The sequence below is a fragment of the Scomber scombrus genome, chromosome 20 (genome assembly GCF_963691925.1).
Source record: "Scomber scombrus chromosome 20, fScoSco1.1, whole genome shotgun sequence".
Classification (NCBI taxonomy): Eukaryota; Metazoa; Chordata; class Actinopteri; order Scombriformes; family Scombridae; genus Scomber; species Scomber scombrus.
Genome location: NC_084989.1, coordinates 877,501 through 889,836, shown reverse-complemented (window position 1 = coordinate 889,836; position 12,336 = coordinate 877,501). Strand labels below are relative to the sequence as shown.

Here is a 12,336-nt window from a genome sequence, read left to right as displayed (position 1 = left end):
TTAGACAGCAGCTGACTGAGCATGGAGAAACTGGAGAGAGCTCTGTTCCGCTTGGAACAAGGTAGGACTCTGAACTTTAACCACCGCATGTTAATAACACCGAACAGAGTTGAACTACTGAACACATTACGCCACAATATCTCCTCTTCACTGTCACCTACAATAAATGCAACGGTTGGCTACTGTAGCAGATAGGGGGAATGCAATGCACTCCATGTCTCACTCTCACATGTTTAACCTTTAAAACTTTGGTCTTGAAGCATGGTGAGGGGCTTGGTCACAGTTTTTCAGATTAATCTATTCAATGCAATTCAGTCACAAAGTTACTTATTTACCCTTTATATAGTCAGAGAGTCCAACTGAGAGAAAGGCTTTCTATTTCAGAAGCAAATGTCCTGTTCACACACACAGTGTGCTGGTCTGCAGATCATTTTATCTTTCTTCCACTCATCAGCCCACAACACTATAGAGGCTAAACTGGGCAGTAATTGTTTGTTCTAACACTAATAATGTAGCAAGATTTGAAAAAAACTTTATTTGTGTTTAAACTGTTTGTGTATACATTCACACTCGCAGTATTCACTGAACACATCATTTGGTTAGTGTCAGAACCCACAAATATAAAAACCAGGCATGCACGTGATGAGAGCGAACAGAACAGTATCAGCAAGCGGGGAAAAGGGAGCATTTCTGTTGCACATGCACAAATGCAGATTTAATCTAGATCTGGTCTGATGTGGTATGGATTGAGAACTATCAGTTAAATTTATCATTTTTCTATTTTCATGAGTGAAATATAGATTTCATAAATCTGAAAATTGGTTTAAATAGTCTTTTGCTATGATGTATAACATTTTTTCATTTATTTAAGTGGTAAAAAAAAAAAAAAGAATCAGCCTCTAAATATCAAAATATACATTTCCCTATGTTCTCTACGACATTTATCAAGTCAACTTGATAAACAAACGAGTCTTGAGAAAGCAGATTGCTCCCGGTCTAAAAGGTGAAGTGCCTGAAACCTGTATTCTTTCTAATGGCCAGCAGTGGGTGACTCCACTGGTTGCAAAAAAAAGTCTAACTGTATGGGAATGTCTGAGTAAATGACCCTTCTTCTCACTTAATTAACTTTGGGCAGCTGCGGATCAGGAGGTAGACTGGGTTGTCCATTACTCGGGGTATCAGTGGTTCAATTGATGATCCAATCACAAGTGGACAGCCAAGACACATTGCTATTCACACCTGTGTATTTATGTTTCTTCGCTGATTGTGTCCAGATTTCATGCCTACGTCAATTCCGCAGGAAGGCCAAACGGCCCTGCTCACAGTTAATACATCAGTCAGACAAGCACCATATTTGTTGTTAGCTTGGGCTAAAGAGCTAAGAGATAATGTAAATGTTCCAATAACTAATATACATGTAGGGACTATTCCAACAGAATACATTCAGAATACTCCAACCACAAACATCTCTGCTCTACATTTTTTCACCGGTTTTCACACATGGATCAAAGTAACCGCCACATCCTGCATTGATGACATTTTACTGTTATGTCCTCCCCCGGAGGGGATCAGGACACATTAGTATTTATACTTTGACAGATATGTGGTCAGATATGTCCCAGATCACCACAGCAAGTGGTTTGAGTCATGGGATCAGAGTATGTATTTGGCAGTGTCCACTTGTGACTGGATCACCTTTAGACTCGTTAAAGGTAAATGGACTGTACTTATATAGCGCTTTTCTAGTCGTTATGACCACTCAAAGCTTTTACACTATGTCTCATTCACACAATGTGCCAACCTGCTCATCAGAGGGAAACTAATCATTCATACACCGTTGGCACAGCAACGGGAGCAATTTGGTGTTAAGTGTCTTGCGGGAATCGAACAGCCAATCTTCCAATTGGTGGATGACCGCTCTACCTCCTGAGTAAGAGTCTTTGGGCAAGATACTGAACTGATACCTAATCCCAATTTGCCCCTGATGGCTACGCCAGCACCCTGCATTGTAGCTTGCTGCTATCAGTATGTGTGTGTTTATGGGTGAATGTGGCTTGTAGTTTTAAAAGTACTCTGAGTGGTTGGAAAACTAAAAGGTGCTAAATAAGTATCTCAGTAAACACTTTCCTAATGAGTTTATAGTCTCAACTGCTAGTGTCAAGTCTTCTTCAATACATCATGATGTTAATTTTATAAATGATGATCCCACTTAGAGTAAACAATAGAACAATAGTATAATAGATGATAAAGCAGGGTATGTTTGTGGGATGTTTGTTTTGACAAGTTGCAACCACTGCGACAACATTGATAACACAATATAACTATGGCATATAACCCCGGATTAAGTAAATGATAAATGGACTGTATAGTGCTTTTCTAGTCTTTCTGACCATTCAAAGCACTTTTACATTACATGTCACATTCACCCATTCACACACATTAATACACTGAAAGCAGGGGCTATCATGCAGGATGTCAACTTGCTCATCAGGAGGAATTCATTCACTGTTAGCACAGCCATTGGGAGCACTTTGGGGTTGTGTATCTTGCGCAAGGACACATCAGCATATGGACTGGAGGGGCCAGGAATCAAACTGCCAATCTGCCGATTAGTGGATGATGCTCATGGGACTGCATTTGTGCATTCGGAGCAGAGATGCTCCCTTGTGAAGATGCTTCTCTGCTACACTGCTCTGTTCCCTTGTATCAAGTACACACGCCTGGTGCAACTGTTGAAGCTAATTAAATGTCATGACATCAATCATCAACTCAACTCACAGGGAGTAGTATGATCCAACTGATCCAATAAAAAAAACGGTCCTAGGTCAGGGAGGCATCTAAATATTATAAAAGAAAATAGAAAGCATGTTTCTGGCCTGTTTCAAAGGAAGGCCAGGTTCTATGCCCATTTGGTTATATACTGTGCAGTCTCCTGCTACTAGAGAATTTGCAGTTTCAAGTGCAATTCAGTACATACTACAGGATGCACCATGTCCCAAATTATAAGTGACTGCAACATCAAATGTAGAACTTTGGAACTGCTCTATCTATTATATCTATTGGTAATGATTATACATCCAATACCCAAGTCATCACTTTTTAAGACGTGGTGCACAAGACCACACTCCTCTCCCAAAATAGAAGATTCAGAAAGGAGCTCTGTTGTAAACAGTATGTGACCATAAACTACAACAAAGAACTACTATACTTTGTAAATGATCTGTATGCCCCAACATGAATACAATAAATATTCTGAATAGTGTATAGATAAGGGAAACAATGAAACAGTAAGTTGAGTACATGATATGCTTGGCATTCAGATCATTTAAGTCATGTTGTCAGGAGCTGGAACTGGGACTACTTTGCTCCCTACACACAACATAAAATGTTATGCTAGTAATATAAGAACATGGTAAACAAAAACACTGTCTTTCTGTCTGTACTTTCATTCTAATTCCATGTTGATAATTAAAAGCATTGAGTTTTGTAACTGAAGATTTGTGTATGCTAGTAGTACAAATTTCTACTGCTGTCTTCAGGCTTTGAGCTGCAGTTCCGTCTGGGTCCGACCCTCCAGGGTAAGGAAGTTCAGGTGTACACCAACTTCCCTGTCAAAGACCACAAGTTTGATCCTGTGAAGTTTCACACTTTGGACTGGGTCTACCCAAACGGCCAGGAGGATGACTGTGATAAGTACTGCAGACTGGATTTAACAGTGGCTGGATCTTATCAATACTACTTTTCTTGTGGGTAGGTTGCTTTGTCGCCACTGCTGCATGTGTGTCATGTGAATATTCAAACCTAACCTAACAGATGACTGTTAGCACTGTTGCTGAACTGGCCGTCTTCTCTGTGTGGGAAATGCATTTTCTCCTTGTGTTTGCATGAGTTTCTGCCAGGTTGCTCCTCTTTATTGAGTGTCTAGAGAGGGATAATTCCTTTAAGACTTTCCCTTAAGACCAATAAGTCACAAGGATGTCCATGTTGGTTGGCTAGTCCACCCATGCAACACTTCACTGCTCCTTTATACCATTCTAACTCTGGCTTGATTCCCATAAAATGTGGTACATGTATGTGCTGTTTGTTGTTGCAAGTAGATTTTCTTTAATTTGATTATTTCCTGACCTTTTGTCTGGTGCCACCATCACACCAACATTTCCAAATGTTATTTTCTTCTGGCTTAATACAGTTAATGCCACTAATTATATGTCATGCTGTATATTTCATATAAACCAGATGATTTACCATATAACGATGACTTCCTGTTGTCAGTAGGTGGTGTTATTGACATGTAGATGTGTTCAGGCCTGAGGCCTGTACTACGAAGCTGGATTAACATACTCTGGATATCTCTCCGTTACCTGGGTTGATTTACCCAGACATTCACACAATCCTGATAAGCGGTACTACGAAGCTGGTTATCAACTCAGTAATTCAACCCAGGGTTTTCCTCTTGATCAGTGCGCGTTCTCATAAAGGGTTAAAGGTGTTTGCAGCGTCTGACCAATCACAAACATGGAGAAACCCTGCAGAGCAGCCTACTTTACCATGGAGGAGCAGACAATTATTCTTCATAAATATGAACGATTCAAACACATCATCAGGCCAAAAGCAACACTGTTGCTGCAGCAACAGGAAGGAATGCTGGCAGAACATTGCCGACTCTGTTAATGCGTAAATTCGTGAGACAATATTAATTCATTGGACAATATAAATGGACAGCACTCTGATCATTCAATTTCACTTTATTACATCACAGACGTTTCAGGCAGAGCTTCCTCAGTGTCCTTCCTTTCATAGCGACATGAAGTTAGTTTAATATTCAACATTCATTTGACATTCAAAATACAAACCAACTGTATAACATACAGACTAATATCATCCATGTGCCTCAAGGATTATTTATTAAATATATATTTTGGTGAATTAAAAAATATGAAATTATAAAATTCTGTTTTTCTGCACTTTTACAGCGATTACTCTCAAGATGTTCTTATTGAGACTTTCTGTCAGGTTTCCTGAAACAAGTTCTGAAACTGGAGTGGTGGTAAGGTTATTTATTTATTTTAATTGTTAAAAAATTGACGAAAAGGTATATTTGAAAAATAATCCTTGAGGCACATGGGTGATATTATTCTGTATGTTATACAGTTGGTTTGACATCATTCACTCAAATGGTTGAAGCACATAATAGGTTTGTATTTTGAATGTCAAATGAATGTTGAATATTACACTAACTTAATGTCTCTTGTAAATCTGTAGCCTACCTTTCAGATTTAACCTCTCACGATCCTGCACCAATGTGGACAGGATCTTCTATGAATGGGCCATTTTCCAAGAGAACTGATTGGTCAGGAGGTGGTGCTTTTATACTCGTTGATCTCTTATCCAGAACATAACCTGCTCCGGAGCAGGTTATGTTCTGGATAAGTTACCATGGTGATTTACCCCGGTAAGAAGTGAACCAGCGTCGTAGGACGGAAAACCCAGAGTTAACCCTGAAGTTACCTCCATAAGAGAAAATCCAGCCACGTAGTACAGACCTCTGGTGTGATAAAGTGGGTGAGAACATGTTATTTGTCCCCATTTTCCCCATAAAAGTCTTGCTTGTTAATTGTTTGTTCAGCCATAAGTCAATCAGTGGTCATTAACTTGCAGACACACACTATCCCAGGTTTGTTTGTGGTTTGCATTATGTTTGGTTTCAGTTGACGTACCAGCAACATTTTTTGTTAAATGAAAACACAGACAAGTCTTAGCTTAGATGTTTATTGGTTTAGCTCTGTATTCCAAACATTAATTATCTTTGTGTGCTACTTACCATATCAACCATGTGTTCTTTAGACAACAGGAAGAGGCATTCAACTACTTCCTGTATTTATACACTGGGTGAGATCATCAGTGATATCAGTGGGTTAGACCAAGTATGGAGTATTTATTTCACTTACAGTACATGTTTGGGTTAGTATCAATATGATTTGTACATATTTTGGTTTGTGTTAAAGATAATGTTGTGGATGATGTGTGTGTTGTAAACAGTGATGAGCATTGTTAAATGCCAGTTGGTAAAAGGGAAAGGACACCCCTGCATGAATATGGTTCTGTCTAGTAGTTTGGAGGGCCTATTGAAGAGGGAAAATTAAGGTTTAGGGGAGCAGAAATTAGAGGCTGACATTGTAGCTGTGTGTATGTGATCATGCCTTAGTTTGCTTTATCCTGAGTTAAACCAGTTAAATGTGATTGCTTGTAGTCCTTTAGTTTTTTCTGAGACACCTTTTTTGTTGTTACACTGGACTGAATAAATTGTTTTACTGATTCAATACGAGTCTGCTGAGGCTACATCACACATGGATTCCAATCAAGTATGTGAAGTTTGGGGCAGAGAGGACAAACTTCAAATTCCTGTTTAATGAGAAAACATGCACATTGACCAGCACATCATGTCAAGGGCAAGTCTGTACTTACACTTTGTTTTTCATTCATCTACATCAAATTTAAAGGTGTTGTTTGATTTTGAAACTTTGTAGGGGACACCCTTAAGCCATTTTGCTGATGCATGTGCAACATTTCAGTTTCAGTTTTTAAGCACCTGTAGCACCTCAAAAAATGCATTTGAATTACCACAAGTTATTAGGGGGCAGTATAGTGTTGATGTGTCATAGCCCAAGCCCAATAATGATATCAACTCAAAACGATGAAAATGATGAAAGCAATAATTTCACTGTTTTTCATGAACATCAAACCAACTCTGCCATAATTGCCCTATGTTTGGAGATGCTATGGAGCCTCCTGGCCACAACCGCACCTAATTATTTAAAAATCACTATTACTATAAAACTAAATAATTTGCAGTTATTTCTGAAGCTTGTACAACGTTTAGTTTTTGAGTAGCTTTAATAACTAATTACAATAACTCGTACACATTAGGGCTCACCACAGTCGAAGTGCTGTTATAGTGGAGCAACACATTTAACAGAGGTCAACAGACAGATATACAGTACATTTTCTTAAATATTGAATTTTGCATGCAGGAGATAACAATCACTTCCTGTGTCCAATATGTGGTGCTAGAAATCACACACTTAATGTACATTATGTTGCTGCGTATTAAATGTGGTGGAGGTCACCCAACATGCATGTGCATTTTCATGAAGGAGTTAAATATCACTTCCTGTGTCCACTTTGTGGTGGTAGAGCACTCTTCTACTAATTATACATCATGTTGATGTATATCATGTGTACACATCTCAGTACAAAATGTACATTTTTGCCCCCGTAGCAAAACTGTGAATGTTTTAGTTTTGTCCAACACCAGTAGCTTAAGTTTCAGCTAGTGTAAGAGAATGTCTGCTATACACATCATTATTTCAGTGTATAAACTTTATCTATGTAACAGCTTCAAATGTGCACTGTGCCAAATGATCTGCATCGACGCACTCAGTCAGCTGGGTCTCACCTGTTGGTAAGCATGGAGCTTGGAAATTAAACTGTGAGCATAAAAATGTACTAGTGCCTGGCAGATTGACACCGAGCATTGAACTGGAGCTACAAATAAATTCTATTTAATACATGTATGTATCTGGTGTTGTGCACTTAGCGATATGTGTTTGATTCCTATTATTTTTTCACTTTTACAGGGATGAAGAGAGAGTGAGTGGTGGTTACATTGTAGTTGATCCAGTTCTGAGGGTGGGCGCCAACAATGACATCCTCCCACTGGACTGCATCAGCAGCCAAACATACTTGGCCAAGGGCCTCGGCCCTCTGGACAAATGGCTCGACAGGGTCAGAGTCGCAAAGGAGACTGGTTAGTAAAAAACTGATGAAGTCACCAAAGATGAAACATTTCTATTTTATTGTTTAATATGTGTGAAAGGGAAGTGATGAATCATGTGAATTCATCAGTGCCATTGTTGTGTGCCATACTTTCTGGCAGCAGCAGCATGCAGTTATTTTCAGTTAGAAAGTTGTTATTAGTAGTATTTAGCTGCTAAAAAGATATATTTTCTCAGGAGTTAGTGGAGACCAAACCAGAGCTAAAAGAAGTGAATACTGAATTCATTATTAGATTCATCAGGCGGCAGGCGCACACAAACACTGAGTGCTCTGTGTCTGCTGGATGTGTAAATAGAAATGATTTGCCATCCAATCATGGTCATTACATCTTAACCTTTTTAAGTTGACATATACTGATTATGTACTGATATCATATGTGTTGTTTACAGCTTGTGTGCACTCCCCCTAAGAGGTCAGCTAAACTAAACAAACAAAGAAGAAACATTAATACAGCATTAAATGAATCCCTTCCTATCTGCAGTAAAGAGGAATCATGTGGTGAAGACTCTTGAAATGCATGCAGGGTCTAATTATACAAAATATTCTATTAAAAAAAAGTGCTAATCAGTGCAGGAAGTGCAAAACTGCAGTTTGTATGCATGATGCTACAGTATGCATCACTAAAAACAGGTCAAAACAAAAGTTAATGAGTATTAATATCAACAATGTTGAAAACATGTTACCCAGTCTGTCATATATGAGCTCTGGTTGGTGTCTACATTCACCATTTCAGACACAACAACAATAATGAATTATTTTTATCTGATGTTTCACACCACTCTTTGCCCTGTTCTGTCTAGGCTACAACATGATCCACTTCACCCCGCTGCAGAACCTTGGTGTGTCTGGCTCCTGTTACTCCATAGCTGATCAATTGGAGCTGAACCCTGACTTCTCACTCGATGGAAAGCATTATGCATGGGAAGACGTTGGTAAAATGGTGGAGACGGTGAGGAGAGACTGGAACATGCTCTGCATCACTGATGTAATCTATAACAAAACAGGTACAGCCATTGCTCTTTATGGTACTCTGGAAGTATTCATATTGCTATGATAATTTGTGCTTGTCTGAGAGCTGCACAGTGTGCACAACTCACTAAAAAGGTTTGTTGTGTATGACAACCACCAAAGACAGACTGGGGCAGAGGTTTGAGCATGAAGTTGGGCCAAGCAGGGGAATGCTGAGGGAGCCAGATGGAATAAGAGCCAGAAAATGGGGAGCCAAGAGAGACAGATGAGGAGGGAGGACTCAATGTGTTACGGTTTTTTCTACAGGCAAAGAGAAACAAGGCTGGAAGCATGACTGACTATGAACAGAGTCTACAATGTGGTGACAATGTGGAGGCTGAACCAGATATGATGAATGGCTAATAGCCATAAATAGCTAATTAATGGCTGATTGCCTTACTCCCACACACCAGTCTCCACCCCTATTATGAGACAAGCACAGACACACAAGGAGGTGGAGACTGAGGGAGAAGCTGTAGGCTAGATGAAGGAGGAGGCAGAGGTGGAGGGTGTGACAAAGTGTGTGATTTCAGGTCAAACTTAGAAAGAAAACAATTATTGTTGATCATTAATTGTTGATCCAACTTTCTCATAAGACATTTCACACAAAGCACTTTGCTGTCTCAGTTTAATGATCACTGATCATAGTGATCTGTCAGCGGTCACATGAAGGATGTTTATGTGTCTTTAATCTGCTACCTTAGTTGGGTCATGGGATTAAGAATTGCACTGTTAACCTTTGTGTGGGATACACTGTGATATTATGTTACTACTATCCTCTTTGCTGTGTGCTATTTATATGTACTGCTGCAATGACTCAGTACAGGGGGATGACTGAAAATGTATCTTGTCTTATTTTTAACAAGGATAGTGACAGTGCCATGGTTAAAATAAACCACAGCTGTTGGCCTTTCCTTCAGGCAGCTGTGGCTGTTGCATCACCTTCTCAGTTTCCTCTTTGACATTTAGTCTCTATTCATGCTGAAGGTCATACATGTAGACAGACTGCTAATGGCAAAAGGGCACACTTTATCAGGACATTACAGCTAGACTTCAGATAGAAAATCAGAAGGTCAGGGGTCAGAGATTATTTTATTGCATGCTGTTTGGAGAGGTGCAGATGATCAGTGGAGGGAGTTTGCAGCCAATGATCTTCTCAGCTGAGTGAATGATGTGCTGCAGCCTCTGAATGTCCTGTTTGTGTGCTGCACTGTATCAAACAGTGATTGATGATTTGAAGACAGACTCGATGATGGCAGTGTAAAACTGGATGAACACTGTCTGTGGCATGTCAACCTTCTTCAGCTGCCTCAGGAAGAATACCCCATGTTGAGTCTTCTTGGTTAAGCAGCTTATGTTGACGTCTTTTTAATGTTTTTGGAGATGGCCATGCCAATGAACTTAAATGAATCCACAGCTGTGACTTTTGTGTTATTGATAGTGTCTGGAAGCCTCTCCTGAAGTCAATTGTCAACTTTAGAAGGTTATGTTTTTTGGCATATGTACTGCATTTAAATGTGTCGGTGGCTGTGGCTCAGGAGATAGAGCCTTTGTCCACTTGTCAGAAGATTGGCTGTTCAATTCCCGGCTCCACCAGTGTGCATGTCGATGTGTCCTTGGGCAAGATACTTAACCCTGAATTTCTCCTGATGGCTGTGCCAACAGTGTGTGAATGTGTGTGAATGTTCGCCTCCATCTGATGAGCAGGTTTGCACCCTGCGTGGTAGCTCCTGTCATGTGTGTATGAATGTGACATGTATTGTAAAAGCAATTTGAGTGGTCAAAAAGACTACAAAAGTGCTGTATAAGTACAGTCCATTTACCTTTTATTTATATTTTAAAATAAGAGTAGTAAACTTTATTTATATAGCACCTTTTTTTTTTTAATTACAAAGTGCTTCACAGACATGAAAACAGAAAATACACAGTGCATTTAGATATTATAATAGTTTTAACACAATCAAAAAATAGAACATAGATTAAAGACAATTAATACGATCTTAAAATCTTAAGAATAAATAAACAAATAAAAGCATAAAACAAAAAGAAAAACTCTTAAAGGCAATGCTATCCTTAAAAAAAACGTTTTTATAAAAGTTTTTAAAAAGGTTTAAAAAGGATTTTAAAAAGTTGTAGAGCCCTGACAGAAAATGTCCCCCTACCCTTTGTCTCAAGCTTTACTCTAAGGACTGACAGCAACAGCTGGTCTGCAGATCTGACAGTATGAGCCGGAGGTGTAAGAGGTGAGAAGACACTCAGGGATTTAAAAACAAGCAGTCACATTTTAAAGTCAGTTCTAAACACCACAGGTAAGCAGTGCAGCGAGGTAGTTCTGTGGTATAAATGATCTTTGTTACTGAGCATTGAATGGAACAGAACAGTCACTGATCTTATGTTGTGGTACAGGCCCTTAGTGATCTACCCACAACATCAACGGCAGAACAACTTCTGAAAAAATCACACACAAAGTAGGGTTGACTCTTTTTAACAGACCATAATCCTGTAAACAGTACCACTACACATTAAACATTTATATTACATTTCTTATATAACCTCACAACAGATGAATTAACAGACTAACAGAAAAAATGACTGAAAGAATGATTTCAACATACGAAACACTGATAATGTCTCCTCAACACTCCTCTACTCTCAGCGGCTGACAGTGAGTGGATTCATCTCCATCCTGAGTGTGGTTACAACCTGGTCAACTCTCCTTATCTGAAACCAGCGTGGCTCCTAGACAGAGCCCTGTGGCACCTGAGCTGTGAAGTGGCTGAGGGGAAATATGCTGAACAAGGATTACCAGCACTCATCCAACACGAGCAGCATATACATGTGAGTCTGCATATTCTTATTAGTGCACTCTTGTTTTTGTTGACATAACTTATTCAATAGTAAATCTGCACAGTGTACAGTGTAATCTGAAAGTGTTTGCTTGTAGTGTTAAACCCATGAGAAAATGGCATGCAACGCTGCAGCTTAAATATCTATTAGCTCATCTGACTGCTCTGCAGTTTCACACAGACTGTGCAGTGAGTCATAGCTTTCATCATTCCACCATATGACACTGTGCTTAGATTACGAGCTCAGGCAAATATATACACTTCCTGCCCAGCAAAGCGGATGATGATGAAACTTTATCATGTATCAGGTGAAGAACCTGATATCTAAATCCACTGGTCAGGTGACCTGAACAACTTCAATGGGATGCATTTGCTCTTTTTATTAACACATCATCCATAAAAACATGATAAACATGATAAGCATGATAAGATGATGTGTGTCAGGGCTGTGTCTTTGTCAGCTTGCATTCTTTATATAGCTAAATGAACCCAAATCAAATCATATTCTATTGACCAGCACCAAGTCATGCAGAAATAAACAATATATGCCTTTTTATGTATTAGCTTGATGTACAGTATATATAATATATATAATTATACTTTCATCTTTTTAAACGTAAACATATTTCTCATCATGTTTTCCATG

The 12,336-nt window shown here is 39.1% G+C and overlaps 1 protein-coding gene across 1 annotated transcript in view; it reads left to right on the top strand.

Annotated features, from left to right (window-relative positions):
* The first annotated feature begins 2,465 nt into the window (after positions 1 to 2,465).
* LOC134002597 (glycogen debranching enzyme-like) overlaps positions 2,466 to 12,336 on the top strand; it is a 40,767-nt gene continuing 30,896 nt past the window's right edge. Inside the window, exons 1-5 of the mRNA XM_062441946.1 lie at positions 2,466 to 2,703; positions 3,540 to 3,750; positions 7,638 to 7,807; positions 8,637 to 8,840; positions 11,501 to 11,682. Coding sequence (XP_062297930.1) covers positions 2,466 to 2,703; positions 3,540 to 3,750; positions 7,638 to 7,807; positions 8,637 to 8,840; positions 11,501 to 11,682 — 1,005 coding nt within the window. The remainder of the gene's footprint in view (positions 2,704 to 3,539; positions 3,751 to 7,637; positions 7,808 to 8,636; positions 8,841 to 11,500; positions 11,683 to 12,336) is intronic.